At 26.1% G+C, this 18,474-nt stretch overlaps 1 protein-coding gene across 1 annotated transcript; it reads right to left on the minus strand.

The window, feature by feature from the left end:
* Window positions 1-856: 856 nt before the first annotated feature.
* Window positions 857-18,472, minus strand: LOC107437785 (tetratricopeptide repeat protein 5). Its single transcript, XM_043040978.2, has 10 exons — window positions 18,129-18,472; window positions 16,019-16,151; window positions 13,269-13,486; window positions 12,779-12,923; window positions 10,843-10,934; window positions 10,708-10,761; window positions 7,857-8,003; window positions 6,027-6,241; window positions 5,504-5,648; window positions 857-1,039 (listed from the first exon to the last, which is right to left on the minus strand). Exons 1-10 carry the CDS (start codon window positions 18,138-18,140, stop codon window positions 920-922), a joined length of 1,281 nt encoding a protein of 426 aa, XP_042896912.1. The 5' UTR covers window positions 18,141-18,472; the 3' UTR covers window positions 857-919.
* Window positions 18,473-18,474: the final 2 nt, after the last annotated feature.

Here is an 18,474-nt window from a genome sequence, read left to right on the forward strand (position 1 = left end):
ATTATGCTCCCCTTGAAAAGTAACAGTCTTGTTTGTGACTGCTTGTAAATATCATTTCTGTCTTGTACACTCTGAAATAAAATCACCTTTTTTTAAGAAATTATTGTGCTTTTTATTTTATAGATAAAAGAAATAAGTTTATCTGAAATTATTTATTTTACTACAGAATATATATGCAAATAAGAGAAATTGTACATACTTTTCTATTTTAAACTTCTGTTTTATAGTAATTTTCAATAACTTGCTAATCAAATCTATAGTTCTCTTTCTATTCACACACGCTTTTAACACAAATAGTTTTAATTCTCTCTTCCCTTTTAAGTTGTAATTATTTTAACTTAGTAGCATATCATTACCTAAATGGGTGCTAATTTTGAGATATTGTAGCAGTATATTTTTAACCTTTGTAATTATTTCTGACTTTACTGGTTAATAAACTATAAGTCCATACTTTGGAATTTCCATGTCATTGACACTTTTTCAATGGTTTCAATTGCATTATATTAAAGAAACAATTTAAATTGCTGGTTAATAAGCTATATGAGTACAAATTTTACTTCTGAAAAGATAACTTCTAATGAAAAATTTTAAGGCTAATGTAAGCTAAAGAACTCATACTTTGGATTACCATATCCTTGATACTTTTCAATGGCATTAAATTAAAGAAATAACCTTTCTTTCTAACTATAATTTTCAAATTACCCTGTTTCTTTCAACAAAAAAAAAAGGGAATTTATTAATATTTTTCATTATTATACATTTAATTATTTTTCATTTTAAATAATAATTAGAAAGCAAAGAAATTGCTGTGTACAAAAATATAATAATATTTGGAGAAATCAATCAACACATAATATTTACATAAAATGTTTAATAGAAAAATATGAAGCTGAAGCATAAATACATATGAAATAAACAATTAGTCACTTTTTACAATTACAGAAAGCTGTGGTGTTGCAACAGTATCACGACCAAATCTCCTTTTATTCGCTACCAACTGTAATGGACTGTTAACACGAATAGATGAAAAAGCATAAGTCTGTTGAAAAAAATATAGGTTGGTTAGTTATTTAACACATAAATTTCTAATTAAAACAATAGTTTGAAGAACAGCCTTATTTTTTGTCAACCCTGAAACAATAATTTGAAAGAAAAAAATTTAAATAAAGAATTTAATTTCAAACCTTATTTAATTAACTATTATGTAAACTATGTACAAATATCCACATAATGAAACAAACATTTAGCATACATAGCTATATGGATGCAAATAGTTCTGTTCCAGGCAAGGACATTAATAATTCTTTGACATATGTTGCAGTTTTGAGAACTATCTGCTTTAATGAAGAAAATTGGTTAAGTTGGATGAAAATAGTTTATCAGAATCCTCTTTGAAAAGAAATTTTAAATTGAGGGGGAAAATATTTACACTTTAATGTAAATAATATGTCCTGGGTTTCAGATAATCAACTTTGAATTGTACAGCTAAGCATTAAAAGGACTGATATTTTATGCCTAACGTTGAATAAAATTAAACATTTTTTTAATGCAAACTTTATAACAGGTATTAGTCTTTTTGTTGCATATAATTGTCTTTATACAGTAGAGAACCGATTATCCGGAATGATCGGGACCATCGCGATTCCGGATAACTGATTTTTCCGGTTTTCTGAATCGCTACAAAATGCCGTTTTTTTAATGTTTATAAAAGAAAACTAAAAAATTTTTTTTAAATAGTTTTAGAAATGATAAATAATAATACACTTAAGTTTAAATAAGGAAAGAAATTATGAAATAAATATTATATACAGGCTTATATATGTTATTATTGACATTAATAACATATACTATAAGCTATTTGTGCTTATGTGAGATTCGTCTACAAACGGCTTTTGATCTGTCCTCTAAATCAGTTCTTTCGTCAACTCGATACGCCGTACGCTCTAAATAACAAAATCTTGCAGAAAAAAAAATTTTTAATGGAAGAAAATTAATTTCCGGTTCCGAATTTCATTCTGGTTTTCTGATATCCGGATAAGAGGTTCTGCACTGTACTTACATAAAAATATGTTGTACAAAGCTGACTTGAAAAATAAAGTCGATCTCTCTTTTTTTTTTGTCCTATATTTCTTACAAAAAATATAAAAAGCAATATATTTTGTTTGTGGGTTATGTCTCTTATTTTAATATTGTATTTCTGTTTTAAAAAAATTAAATACCACTTCCGTTATATGTATTAACAACAAACCGTTTACTTTTGAAAAAAGAATTTTAAACCCTGTAATAAACACATTAACTTATTTTATACAGGTTATAAACCCAGATCGCTTTTAAGCTTCGTAGATAAATATAGAAAGAAAATAATTTTTTTTACATTTTTCTATGTAAGTATGAATATAGCTTGTATGTTTTCACATTGGTTTTACAATTGAAACTTAGATCCAGAATAATTCTTTGCAAGTGAATGTGAACTGCAAGTACGTTTCATTTTTAATAAATATGCATCACATGCAATTTTATTTTAACCACATGTCCTATTTATTTATGGAACTTTATTTCTCTGAAATGCATCATCTAAATAAAATTTAAAAAAAAACTCCCTCACAGAAAAGAGCACTTTGAGTTTCGAAATGGCACTCACTTACCACCATTAAAGTTTATCAGAAGGTGTAATATTATGCATCTGATCTTGACTCTAAATTTTTAAATTGCCCTCTTATACTATTTTATATGCATATTTCTCCAAGTAATTCTCACTTATCAATATAACTGAAAAATTTTAAGCTTTTAAAAAACAATTAAAGGAAATATGCATAGAAATGTTCTTATTATGCGAAAATAAATATTTTAGGGGGCATTTTTAAATAAAAGTTATTTATTTTTAAATAAAAGGTATTTATTTTTTTAAAAAATCGTAAAATTTAAAAACACTAAAACATTTATTAATATAACCCCCCCCCCTGAAAAAAGAAACTAATAAAACTTAAAACTCTTGAGAGCAATGCGAACAACGTAAATATTTGTCATAGTGATCAGAATTAATTTGATTTATTTATTCTGAATTACTAATTTAAAAATTTTTTCCAGTGTGAAATTATTATCTAAACAGTAAATTTTTTTTAAAATGGAATTAGTAAACTAAACATTATAAGTACACATAATTTATCTATGTGTAAGAGTACATGTTTATATTTATTTAGAAAAATAATGCAATCCATTTAAAAATAAAACATTATAGGTCAAATAAAGGTTAACATTTTGAGTAAAAGTAAATTAAGAAAAAGAGTAAATATGAAGGAAAACTTCATAATTTTTGTACTATATTAAATTTTACATATTTAAATTTAAGCTTATAACTCATTCTTAGGCTTTAAATACTTTTTGTTCTTTTCAATGTATTGAAGAAGAAAAAAAACTTTTTCATAAAGAAATCCAAACTTTGGTTAACAATCTCATCTAATAGAACAATATCTTGAAAAATTTAATCCAAATTATTGAAAAAAAATATACTAACATCTCTGGGGTCGAATATCATGTAAATTTTAATTATATAAATGGACAACATAAGAAAAATCTTACTAAAATGAAGGAATAAAATTAAAGTTAAATAATTATCAATTACTAAATCAATTGAAAGTGGACTTATCATTAAAACAGGTGGTTAAGAAGACATCTTCCTGAGAGAAAAAAAGTGAATAAAAAGACAATGTTTTTAAGTGATGGTGGCTTATTTTCAAAAAAAGGGCAAGGAGGGTGCATTAAGGAGAATCAATGGGCAGGCAGGGCAAGCCGCCCTTCTAAAAATGCTTGGGGAGAACACTGTTTCACGCTTAGAAAGTGATTATAAACTATTGAAAATAACTTAGTAATTATTTATATATTTTTTAAAAAAAATATCTATAGATGGTGTTCTTCACCAGTGACGCTGCAGGCCCATCTTTCCAGGTTACTGTATCTTATGTATTTTGGGGACATTTCGCTCAAAGTGTTTTCACTATGTAGAGTATGACTTAGTTCTAAATGATTTTTTGCTACATAAAGCATAAAGCTTAGTCTTACTACTCTAACAAAATGCTAACATTACTGTATGAACTGCTTGCAACAAGAATAAATAGTAATAAACAAGTCAAAAGAATCTAAATCAGGACAGCCAAAAAAAACTAGTTTTTCTAAATATAGCAACCATGTCGCCTTTATTAACATATTTATAAATAATTAAAACAAATTTTAACTCAAACTCAACAGACTCACTTGATAACATTAATATCTTATGAAATGCAGCACATTTGAGCTTAAAAATTATTTCTTTTATTGAAATCAAAATTATCTGTTTGAAAATATCGTCTCGCAAAATAAACTGTAGTAAGCAGCAGGGTTCGTTGATTTAAATCAGCTTGATTTAAATCACGATTTAAATCATGATTTAAATCAAATGATTTTTTAAAAAAAATCATTGATTNATCGTCTCGTAAAATAAACTGTAGTAAGCAGCTGTAAGCTTTTTAACTGGAAGTCATGAAGGTAAAAAGCTCATGATTTGTTTTTATTTATACAGTTTAACCTTGATGCCTGTTTGCCCTATGTATAATCTTGTTTTATTGGTCCCTTCACGAATGTTAATCTAATAATACCAGTTAAGATAGTTTTTTAAACTAAGATTCCCATGTCCATTGTTCAAAAATTTTACTGACTTTTGAAAAAAAAAATTTTGTTTTGAGTAATAAAAACAGAAACTCCTGATGCTATTGATAATGAAGAAAACTAGGATTTTTTACATATTTGAGAAAACATTTTAAATATCACGTTTGTTTATTATGATATGTTAGTGAAAATGTTAACACTTGTGGTATGATGTTATTTGAAAAAAATTGTTGCAAAACTTAAAGGAGTGCAAATTGAATGCTGATGAGGATGATGAAACAGAACCACAATCAGTGCTAAAATTTGCTGAAAGCTTCAAAACTTTTAGGGCAATGAGGAAATTTCTGTATTCACAATAATTTACAGAAAAAAAAAAGCAATCTGCTATAATTGTGAAAAAATTATTCTTTGTGTTTTTACAAAAAGAGTCAACTAAAATTTCTATAAATTTTACATAAATAAATGCATTAATTCATCTTTTTTTTTGCATTGTAAATATTTTGAATATATTATAACTATGTCATTTAAACTTTTTTTTATACCTATTGTATATTTATTTATTTTAAAGTCCAATATGTCTTTATTACTTTTCATACTTTTTCAGATCAATATTTCATATTAACCTGCATTCTTTATTTACCCATATCTACCATTTGCACCGAATGGTGCCTTGAGAAACAATCGATCAAGGTTCTACTGTATTTGCATTGAGCACACAATTCATACGCTGATTAAAACATAAAAATTTTAAGTTTAAAAAAGTTCTTTGTTATTGTGCAAGTAGAAAAAAAAGCTAAAGGCCATTGGATAAATTTTGATTTAATACAAATAATATTTAAGAAAAATACATAAATTTACTTACATTGTCTTTAAATGCAAAATTAAAATGTTGAATGTGAGGATCTAAAATAATCACACTATCTCCAATGATGACTCCTTTGCCTTGAGCCATATTGTATACATTTACAGCAAAACAATTTTCTTTTTCATCAAGCAAGCAAAATGTGCTAGAATAATATTTTCATTTAAAATGTAAACTGACTAAAGAAAAAAAAATTTTTTTCAAAAATATAATATTTTATATAAAATAATTTTTATGAAATATAAGAATTAAATAATAAAAAAATTTTATAAAAAATATATTTTATATATTAATATATAATGTATATTAATATTTATATATTAATATATATATTTATATAACATATTTTAAGTAAAATAATTCTTATGAAATATGAGAATTAAATAATATAAAATTTTTATAAAAAATATAAAAATATTTTTCGTAAAATATAAGAAATAGAAAACTTTTAATCTGGATAAAAAGATATTAATTGGTTAAATGTTTTATAATGTATCAAAAAAAAATATATATATATACTTACAATGGTAAAGAATTAGAACAATAAACATGGCACGCTACTTTCCCCTTAAGCATTTTACCGGTATTACTTCCTTCTTGTAGATCCGAAATTTTGGAATGTTGATAAGTCTCAGATCGTCCGATAGAATTAACAAAAGTTTCAGTTGAATTAGAATTATCAAGTTCTTTTTTGAGTGCGCTAATTATTTCTCTTATTTTACGGGACTTCAGTTTGCCCTGCAAAAGTCAAAAGTAAATTATTAGATTTTAAAGATTTGATAATTGTTACTGAACTAACTAATGAATCCTTAAAAATCAACAAATGATTTTAAAAAATATTATTTAAAACTTTGCAATAAATTTTCATTTTAAAAATAATAAAGTTAGTAAAAAATTACTTTAAACAACTAAATAGGGTCTTAAAATACAGATATCAATTTAAAAATAGAATTACTTCAATTGTCTAATTTAGTGTAATAAATTTGGTAACACTAACAATTTTCACTTGTTATTTAAAATATAGATAAAAGTATACATCATGATTAAGTAAAAAATATTAAATGAGAAATACAAAATTTTGGCAATGTCAAAATAGTGACATAAGTCAGATGCCACTTATAGAAAAAAAATGTATTCATATTTTCTATAATAAATAAATTGAAATTAACCTTCAAATTTTGCTAACTTTAAAATAAGACAAATTTGGACAATTAAATATCTCATTAACAAATTTTAAAGTTAAATTTCTTATAGAAAATATAGATTCAGAAATTTCTCTAATTTGATATTAACATATTACCAATCAATGGAAAGGGCCAATCAGATGATAACATATCATAAATTAATGGATATGGAGGCAATGAATGATTTTCATACCTATTTGCAAGAATTGCAACATAATATTTAAACTAATTTCTCAGAACATTAAATATAGGTCACTGCATGATAAACACTAATGATTTCTTTCTTTTTTATTTATATCTCTTTTTTGAATTCATGATAAAAAATGAACAAGAAAACTACGCAAAGTTAAAGTTACAAATTAATTCTAAGTGAAATAGAAAAAAATTTCAAACTTAAGCTGAATAGGAGCAAAGAATAGATTAAAGTCATCATCTTTAAAGTTGAAGCTAGAAAAAGGTTCATAATGTTAAAAATAAAAACATTTTTAGTTTTATTAGAAAAATAATGATTTTGCTTGTTCCTCGACTCTTCCCAAGCTTTATAATGATTGATTAAAGTTTAAAAACGTTTCAATTTTTTCTTTTATAAAATATTAGTCTGCAATGTTTAATGTGCATACTTTTTCCTTGTTTGAAAGATATACATAATAAATATTAAACAAGANCACAGATTATTGAAATTTTATACTCTGAGTAGAATGTACATTTTGAAATAAAAATGAAAATTCATAAAAGATCATTTGATCTTATTAAGATTGATTGTTTTTTTTGTCAAAACAGCAAAGTTTAAAGGAAAGAACGTCAAATCACTTCCTTCAAACATGGGTTGTTTTTACAATAATTCCTAAAATTTATATCATACAATAGATCATCTTTCATACTAAAAATTAGCACCTTTAACCTTAATTTCTATGATTAATCTTTGTAAACTTATCTAGATAAGAATAATTTTATTAATTAAAAACAATTTTATTTACCCATTTACTAAGTGGATGAGTTTTAAAAATGAAACAAGAAAGATTTTAATGTGTAAAATAATTAACCTATAAATCAAAACTAATAAACAATACATAAATTAGAAAAATTTACTTAAAGTTCTCACATAAATTTTTTATACATTGTTTACTCGGTTTGCACATAAAAATAAAATAAAAAACGTTTGAACAAACCTTAGTTGATATCATCAATTGTATATTTTTTAGGTGATTAACCAATGATTCTAATTCTTCTTGAGGCTTTGTCCAAAGGGGATCGTATTTTATAGACAACTCTAATTTTTCCAATGTCAGTTTATAATTTTCATCATACTTCAAGGCCTAATGAAAACAAAAATTTGTATCAATGATATATTTAGAACAATGATAGAAACTTTTCGCCGGTTTCAGCCATGGATAAAACTGTGACCTAAAAACAAAGTCAAACAAAAGTTTTATGGGCCCAAGGTCGAAATCCATAGTGGGCCCCTTGTTTAAAACATAAAATGTGTAATTTTCATACTTTGTAAACTACTTGAAAAAGTTTTTTTTTTTTTTCTTTTTCACCTTTTGATTCTTGAAGTATCAATTTTCATAAACATACTAAATTTAGAGCTCATTCCCTATCTTTTGCCGACAAGAGCCGAAACCTGTTTTAAATTAAACCCAACACCCCTACTTGAAATAGTTAAATCTCGTAGCCATGTTTACCGCCACTACTCTTGACAAATGGCTAGGGGAGTTCTTTCCATAGATGTTCTCAATTTCCTTCCTTGATGAAAATGTTTTTCTTCTAACAAATTAACTCTTGTGCTTAAAACAGCTCAGTTAAAAAAAATATGTAGAATTCTTAAAGATGTTAATATAAATCAAAAATTTATTCAGATTCTTGTTAAACGATTGATTTGGAATACAACAACTCCATATGGTACCTTACAGGTATGTACTATTACCTTTTTTTCTATGCATGACATGAGGTTTACCTTCAAGGAGGTATAGTCCTATTACCTATCAAGTAATAGGAAGATGTAATCCTATTGATTGGAACTGACCGAAGAAGTGATTAAGGCCAAGAAGGGAACTTATACCAAATCTTGCTTTTCAACTGGATAAATATAAAACAAAGGCGTGTATCAAATTTCTTCATCTATTCTTTTTTGTACTGTAAATATGATATTTTTGTTAAGTTTAAATGAATATCAATGTAAATAGTTATTATAGACATTTAATTATTTCCACATCATTTGCTATTAGTGTACCCTACCCGTAAATGGGCAACTCTTATAAAAGGAAACATTTTTGTTCTCACAAGTGTCCATTTATTTGAAGTTTTACTGCATAGTTAAAAAAAATTTCTGCAGTTTTTTTTTTTGTTGCAAAAACGTAATAAAAAAAACGTTACACTGTTTTTTAAGGAATTTCAATTGTTCTTGCTTTCCCCTTTTCAATAAGGATCTGCCGAAAAATTGCTTTTATGTATTGGCATAAACATAATCATAGATATTTTAAATAGCATGCAATATTTTATAACAAATAGGAAATGCTGGAGCTGTGGTGGCTTAGAGCAGTGTTTCCCAAACTTAAGACTTTCCTGTACCCTTTCTATTTTTTTCCTTACGCTGTGTACCACTAATAACAAAATCAATGTATTTTTTACTATAAAAAAATAAAAAAATTGCACAAAAGTTAAAAATCATAACTGGCTGTTGATACCACTAATTATTAACTGTTAACTCTGCAAAAAATAGCCAATAGAAAAATATGTAATCGTAAATTTTCATGGCAAACTTTATTTTTAAATGAAATTTTCGTTAGTGTCAAGATATTTCGCATAAAAACGCGTAACCCCGCTAAACTGTTCCCGTACCCCTGGGGGTAGCGTACCACACTTTGGGAAACACTGGCTTAGAGGATAGAGTGCTCGTCTCCTGATGAAGTGACCTAGTTTGAATCCCACTAGGACAATGGCTCTCGATAATATTTCTGAATCAGGCTCTCACCGATTACAGAACTGACGTAAAATATCCTCAGTGGTAGACTGATCATGGGTTAGAGTCCCCTTGCCGTCAAGCTAACCGTGGAAGATTTTTGTTATTTTCTTCTCCATGTAATGCAACTATGGGTTAGTTTCATCAAAAAAGCAACTATGGGTTAGTTTCATCATCATCTACAAAGGCAAATTTCTCCCAATACTTGATCCAGGAATTTCCTTGCTTCTAGATATGGTTCACAATTACAATGCTACGGAGTTGGAACACTGATACAGAATTGGGTCAGCTGTTCAACGCCCGTTATAATATAAAATAAAATAAAATTAGTGAATACTTATTTTTTTTAACATACATAAGAAAGAAAATGTTTTGTATAAACAAAAACTTTATAATGGATAAAAATTCAAATTATTTAAAAGAAATTTTTTCTGGGTGTAATAATAATTGTTCAAAAAACAATGTTGTAAAAAAACTTTTTATTATGCTTTGAAATTCATATTATTCCAAAGAAAATTTTTGTTGATATAATATTATAATTCTTTAATTATTTGTCTATATAAATACATTCAAAATACAGACCACTATACGCTAACAGAAAATTTGCTGAAATCTCTTTATTTATAAAGTTACCAACTAAATTATATTAACACAGATTATTGAAATTAGAGTATGGTTATATAGTCAACTATAATCCCTACATCAATGTAATTATATAATTATTTATCAGAATTTATGTGTGTTAGAAAATATTTACATATTAGTTCAATATTTTAAATATACTACAAAAGATTCAGCATATCATGAGTATCATCTTAAATTTTTCTTAATTTGCATGTCTAAATCCAGTTTTTGACCTGAGCTCCATTTGAATTAAAAATTATACTTCTAGTCCTAGTATTAAGAATTTTTTATAAACACATTTTAACATGATGAATATTTTTTTCATTTATTATCATATGTTTAATTTATTATCATAATGCAAAACAATACTATAATCAACTATAAAATCAAGCAAGTGAAAGAAGAAAATTGTATTTTAAATTTAAAATAAATACCATTGCCCAGTTATAATATAAATCAGGATTGCATTTCATAGCTTTATCTTGACTCTAGAAAAGAAAAATACTATTGGTCAAAAATATGGAAACTGGAAGAGAAATATAATAAAATTTTCTTAAAATAAAACTTACTGCATGGTTGTAAGCTAGAAGGCTTTCTTTTAAATAGTTGGGACTCTGATTTAAACTAAAGAATAAGCTCAAGTTGGCATTTCCTACAATATCTAAAATAAAGAAATAATAAATTTGTATTATTAGTTTTTTAAGAAACAAGATCAGAAAAAGAAGTAAAATGTGAAAACTCGAATCTTATCTGTAATGGCAATTAAATAAAATCTTAAAATACTTTTAAATAATGTTATTTTTAGTAGTAAACCCTTATCATAAAAGTACATTATTTAAAACATCAAGAATTCTATGTATAATCATGTTTGATCATATAATGACATCTAAAAATTACTAAAATTTGTACATGTGTTTGGAACTTGGATCTAGAATATCAAACAGAAAAACTGGAAATAGAATAAGTAATTAAAAATAGAAAAATAAATTTAAAATATTGATTGTGCTTCTTGGAAGTTACTAAAGTTAGATGAACAATCTTTAGAAGAAAAAAAAAGGCACCTGCTAATAAAACTTCACAATGTTGAAGAAAATAAGCACAGTAGTTTTCAGGTCTCATAGCAATTGAATAAATCAGGATATTTATATATTTTTGAAACAGTATATATCAGACTACTTTTAAAAAAGACAAATGAAAAACTAAAAAAAGTATAATTTATTCAATTAAAAAAATATAAAAGCAAATTTTATCCAAACAGAAAAATAAAATATACTATCTTTAATAACATAATTACTTTCTTTCAAACAGAAAGCAAGCTTTAACAGTTTTCAGTATAATTTTATTTATAGAGAACTGAAGAACTGGTATCAGTCTTAGATCAATACACAGAAAACTAAAAAAATAACTAATATCAAATATTAAGTTTTTCTCATACTAATATTAAATTAAAATTTGTAATCGAGTTCAAGACTTCTTTAATCAAATAATTTAATAATCTTAAAATAAAAATCAGTAAATATATTATTTCACAATTTTATACTGAAGTAATTTAGCCAATTGATTACTCAATATACCGCTTGAAAATTTTATGATATGTGTCTCTGTATTATTGATTGGTATTCATCATTTCTAAATTCATATAAAAAAAAGATAAATGAATAATTATGAAACTACAAAACTCTGCCGTACAAGATTTGTTATTGCATTTGCTGAAAATAATTCACTAATGCTGAAAATAATTTCCCTAAATTCATCACCATAAAAATTTGCCTATGTAAAATTGTTAATTAAGTTTCTTTTTCATAAAACAACTGAATTCGCAAAAAATTAAAAATAATGAGCCGTACAGTTTGTAATAATCACTATATGCTTAAACCATTAAATGAATACTAGATGGCTCCTATATGGAATTATCAAATTATGTGATTTTTAATAAAAATAAAAGGATGTTGGAATAAAATCCAAACCACCTCATTCACTAGAATTGATTATTCTATAAATCTTACTTTGAATTGATAGAAAATTTGATGTTTTGAATACATGCACAGGAAAATCAGGACGAGAAGTTTAAATTAAGGACAAACAATAACACGACATGAGTCTTGAGTTTTTAAGGAGAAACAAAAATCTAAGACTCATGAATTCAATTAAAAATATACAAAAATAACGGAATTCGACACATAAAAAATATTATCATCCAACTTAATATTTTTTAAACTTTATTAAAATAAAAAAAATTTATGTTAGAATTACAAATAAGAACACTTGTATTTGAATAATGCCGAAGAGTTAAAATATGGGAAATATTTTTCACTATTGGTACAAAAATGTGATTATATATAAATGTGATTATGTATATGTTATCAAAAATGTCATTTTATATATATATATTGCATATAAATAAAAAAGACATAATTTTATATAGCATTTTTCTTCTCTAAACAATTCAAAAGCAGATAATAAAAATTATTTTGAGTGCATAAAAAGAAAAAACTTAATGTTTACACCATGATTTCCCATCATCATTAACTTCTACAGCTTCTTTAGCTTTTTCTAAACTTTCTAGCATGTTTTTTTGCTTTTCTTCAGGAGTTTCTCCAAGTTGTCTCAATATCATAGACAAGTTTTGCAGAGATTCTGCATTTTTTCCCTATGAGAAGATTAGATTAGAATGTAACAAAGAGTACATACAGTAAAAATACTCAAATATGTGCTATTAAAATTGTTGTAACAATTTGAGTTACATTTTTCAAAGTAATTCTAATAACAGCCAGGCGTTAATATGAATAAACTTTTAATATTGCTTTAGTATTATCATTTACTAATGTTAATTTAGAACACAGTAATAAAGCATTTTATAAAGTAATGCTTCTAAAATATGCATACTTATTGCATATATAAAAGTCACAAATATATGCAAAAAGCTTCTGTAAACACAAATTGAATAATCATACATAAAAAATAAATAGCTGAAATCTAATATCGATATATCTACCTCTCTTAAAGCATTTTCAAAACATTTTTTAGCCGCTTTGACATCACCTTTCTTCCAAAAACATAAACCAAGTTCATTCAAGGCATCCACTAAACGTGGATGAAATTTAACAAGCTTCGTTAGTATCTCAAAAGCTTCAGGACTGTATTCTGGTAGCACATTCAATGCTTTTGCCTTTAATAGTTCAGATTCTGCATTCTTACAAGAATCACTCTCATCTAATAAAAGAAAAATATTATAGGTACTATTTCAATTTAATGAAAAGCTAATTAGAAATTTAAGGGTTACAGACTGCTATAATACTTAGAGATATGTACAAAACTAAACACCTCAAAGATCTTGCTACTTATAGTTTGTCTATAATTCAATTTAATGAAAAGCTAATCAGAAATATAAGGGTTACAAGCTGCTATAATACTTAGAGCTATGTACAAAACTAAACACTCCAAAGAACTTGCTACTTATAGTTTGTCTATAATTCAATTTAATGAAAAGCTAATCAGAAATTTAAGGGTTACAGACTGCTATAATACTTAGAGATATGTACAAAACTAAACACCCCAATGAACTTGTTGCCTATAGTTCGTTGATATAAAGAACTCCTCTTGCCACAAGGTCTAAAACCACCTGCTGCTATGGAAACGAGAAAAAACGCTTTTCGAAGTGAGTAGCTTTGCAATAGACTGAAGAAAAATTATTCCATTCCTTCGAAGACAAGAATCAAAACCTGTCTTTAATAGTGAACCAATTTGAAATAATTAAGCAATGAACCATAGTAACTGCCACAGCTCGAGTAAAAATAGAGAGGGTTGGTCTTTACACAGACAGACTATATTTTGACCCTATGTGTTGATTGTCCTTAATTTTACAACATTATCATTATCTTTACAAAATAAGAATTAACAGCAATTAGAACCATTAGATCTAGCAAAATACTTTACTAGTAGTAAAAAACAAGTTAAGTAATTTGAATGAACTATATGAAACTAGACACGTTTGCAAATTGATAACTATAACATTTAACCTTAAATACAGATTTTATAACAGCATTATCTTGACCATGTTTATAATATGCTGTATTTATATAAGTTTATTTCAAATAATGGTAGCAAACAGTATTCCATAACATTGGGCTACAACTGACAAAGCTGTTACTTTTACAGAAAAGATAAGAAGGTGGTACTTAAGAAAATTTCATTTTAATCTTTCCTTCAAGTAAAAACTATTCACCAAAACTACCACTACCTATTTAAAAGTAAACACAATGTATTTAAATTGCACATAATTATATACACCAGTTTGTTAAACCAGTTACCATACTTATTTATAATCGATAAGTGTTGAAATAGTCACAAAAAATTTTACTTTTGCCAGAAATTTGAAATGTTCTTATCAATGGATTTAATCCTCTGCAGATAAGTATCAGACTTGAGCTGAAGGCTTTGTCAGGTTTACTGTGTCTATTATTAAATTTATAATATTAATTTCATTTTTACAAAACAAGAACCAACAATGAAAACTTAAATATTCTTAGCAACATGTGCACAATGAAATGGACGATGAAATCATAAAACAACATAAATTATAAATGAAATTCAATTAATAAAATTTTTTATTATTCACAAAAGTACACACAGAAGACCTTATCGTTTATTCAAGAATACTAAACTAGCAGTTTTGGGGGAAAGAGAAATACTGTATCCCCTTTTAATGATGACAATGAATAATATTAATAACAAAAAAAAAAAACAAAATCAATTTGAAATCAACACTAAAAGCCTGGACATTGGTGAGCTTAAGCATAAATGGTACTAAATCCACAGACAAATACAGATGATAAATTTGTAAGAATTAAAGACTTTGAAATGTTAATTCTTTGAAAAAGTCAATGATTTTATTTAAATAAACAATTTTCACACATATTATTTTATAATAAATCTATATAATACATATGTTTTAAGAGTTTATTTATTTTTTATTGGTGATTATTTATTTATTTTTCATTATTTATTATATTTATTATTCATCCATTAATGAAAATTTAATTTAATTTATGGATTATCAACAATGTGCACACAGAGCGTTTAAATAAATATAAGAGCATAAGTTTTAATTGTTGTTGTTGTTGTTCATTTAGGTCGCACTAGAGCTACACAATGGGCTATTGGCGACGGTCTGGGAAAGCCATCACAATTTTGATCCTCTGCAGAGGGGATGGCACCTCCGCTTTGGTAGCCCGGCGACCTGCAGGCGAAGTCCAGCACTTTACGGTAGAACAGTTTAACGAGGACCAATGCCGCACACTCTCGGTCCCTACGCACACTGATCCAAGTGGTCACCCACCCGCACGCTGACCGCAGCCAGTGATGCTTGACTTCGATGATCTGCTGGGAACCGTGTCTTAATGATCAGTCCACTGCGGGACCATAAGTTTTAATAAACCGGCTATATTCTATAAACCTCAATTGAAATAAACCAATATATTAAATATTTCTCAATAGCATAAATTGATTTAGATCTTAGAATGATGTCAGTTCAGTCACTGGCATAAATTGGCAGCTCATTAAAGTTAAAAAAAAAACCTAATTCATTGATATAATTTTAAAAAATATTGTTATAAGTTAGTAATATTCTTAATTTTCATCTTTTAAAAAATAAAGAGTAGAAACAAAAACAAACTTCCAAAACAATAAAAAATAATAAAATGCAAATATTTTTTTGTGAGGGGAAAAATATTTTATGAAACATACCTTTTTCCTTGACAAATAATTTTAGTGTTTTATTCAATTCCGATGCTAAAAGCTCTGTTTTTTTGTCTGCTAACTCAGAAGAATGATCTTCAAAGAAGAAATCTCTAAATTCATATAATTTTTTAACAGATTCCTAGAAGGAAAAAATAACATAATTACAACATGGAAAAATGAAACTCAATATTATTAGAGATTCAAAACTTAAATTTTAAACCACTTAACACATTAATTTTAGCAGATATTTAAGAAGACTATTTATATGTAGGAGTGTTCTCCCTAAGTGTTTTGAGAAGGGCGTCTCACCCTGCTTGCCCTTTGATCCCAATAAATGTGCCGATTTTGCGCTTTTAGTTAAAATAAGGCGCCATCCCTTTTAAAAGCTGCCTTTTTATTCATATTCCATTTTCAAAAAAATTAATTCACTGTTTAAATAATAATTACACCCAGGTAAAATTAACAGTGTTTATAGGTTTAATTCTTATTACTATTACAAAGATTTACTTTGTTAAGATTATTCTCAAGTGGTTAAATTTTTATAAATATCTCTTTTTTCAGGGGGGGGGAGATATTAATAAATTTTTAAGTGATTTTAAATTTTAAAATTATTTTATAATTAATATCCTAATGTTTTAATGTTCATTTTCTCATTATTTTCATTTTAAATTATAGAATGAAGATTAAGTTTTTTTATCAATTAACCTTTTTGTTTTAATTTATTTTTTGAAGAAACTTTAAGCACAATGATTGTTTTTTTAACAAGCCTTTAATTATTTTTATAAACTACAAATATTTCTCTTATTTTGATCATGAAAGAGAATTTCGTTCTTGAAATATACACATATACCCTAATAGTATATTAGGGTAATTCAAAAATTGTTGAGGATAAAATTTAGTTATTACATAATATTACGCATTTTGATAAATTTTTACAATGTTTATTCCTTTCAAAACTCAAAGTGCCCTTGTAAGAGCGGAAACGCCCTGCTGTTTTTTGTTCCTAGGGAGAACTCTGTATATACATAAAACTTTAACAAATTTTTTAATATTATTTCTTTGCCTAAATTCTCTTTTTAAATTCACTATTTAAAACAAAACCCGTTCTTACAGTTAGTAATTCACATCCAACATTTCAGTTCCAATTTTAGATTAAAGAATGTAGTAATTATCATAAGTTTTTCCCTTAAGGAAACATGAAATCTCATGAGAAACCACTCAGAAAGTTTTTATAACCTATCATAACTTATATATTTTCACTTTTTAGACACGTGATCGGAGTTACTTGTCATCTTCCCCTTTTAAAATCCCTTTAGTAAAAAACTATGCGCATCATTTTCAGTGCTATTTTGCTGTTCTCTCTCTCTCTTCACAAATATGATAAAAATGAAAAGTGATGTGCTTTTCACCTTCTTATGCCTGCCTTGATTACCTAGTTCAGTACGACTGACATTGTCTCATGCAGACAGGATGTTGAAAAGACCACAATCATAATTAATTTTACTTTTAATATGTTAGAAATAACATGCTTAAACTGCATTTCAAGCATTTAACAATAAAACTTTTCACGATTATTGTAAGGAAAGGGTACTTGATTTAAAAAATTAAAAGATTTTGGTGATTGTTTTAGCAATCCTAATTTGACTGGATATATCAAATCCTGGTAAAAATCACATCATGCAATAAGGTAATTCTACACGATACTAAAATATAAAAAATCAAAATATAAAAAAAGATTAAATGAAATTCATTAAATTAAGAATTTAATGGGTACAATATAAAGTTGCCAATAAAAAAATTTTTTTTGAAAGTCATCCAGAGAGTTAATTTTTATATACTCAGTTTTTTCTCACATGCGATAAGATTTTATCGAAATTAATTCTGAGTGTTCACAGTAGAAGGAGGATTTTCTTAAAACAACTGCAATATTAAATAAGGAATTAAATTCATTTGCAGATGCAAATGCTTCTCAAATTCATTTCAGCACTAAATAAAGCGTTAAAATATAAAATTATTTTCATAAAATTGTCTTCTTCATTTAATATAAATATACAAGCATTAGAATGTAAAGAATTATAACCGAGAATAGAAAGTCAATCAAAAAATTTTCTAACACCTGTAAAGACATGCCTTTGCAAATAAATTTCTGAAGGGAGAAAATTTCTCACAAATTTAAGATGTATTTTATATTGGAGAAAAATATGAAATTGTATAGTTTTGAAACATAAATATCAGAATTTCATCAATGGTAAAATAAAAACCATTATAATGCAAAAAAATTTGACAGTTCTTGATCATTGTTTGTTTTTCTTTTATTAAAGCCGAATTCAACTTAAAAAATGCATCATATAGTATCTAAGCTTTATGAAACTGAATTCGTTCGGCAATAGAAATACTCTTATATAAATCGGTGAATTATTTACATGTATTCAACTTTTTGAACCTTTTCCTCCCTGATATAT

Source organism: Parasteatoda tepidariorum, chromosome 8, assembly GCF_043381705.1.
Source record: "Parasteatoda tepidariorum isolate YZ-2023 chromosome 8, CAS_Ptep_4.0, whole genome shotgun sequence".
Classification (NCBI taxonomy): Eukaryota; Metazoa; Arthropoda; class Arachnida; order Araneae; family Theridiidae; genus Parasteatoda; species Parasteatoda tepidariorum.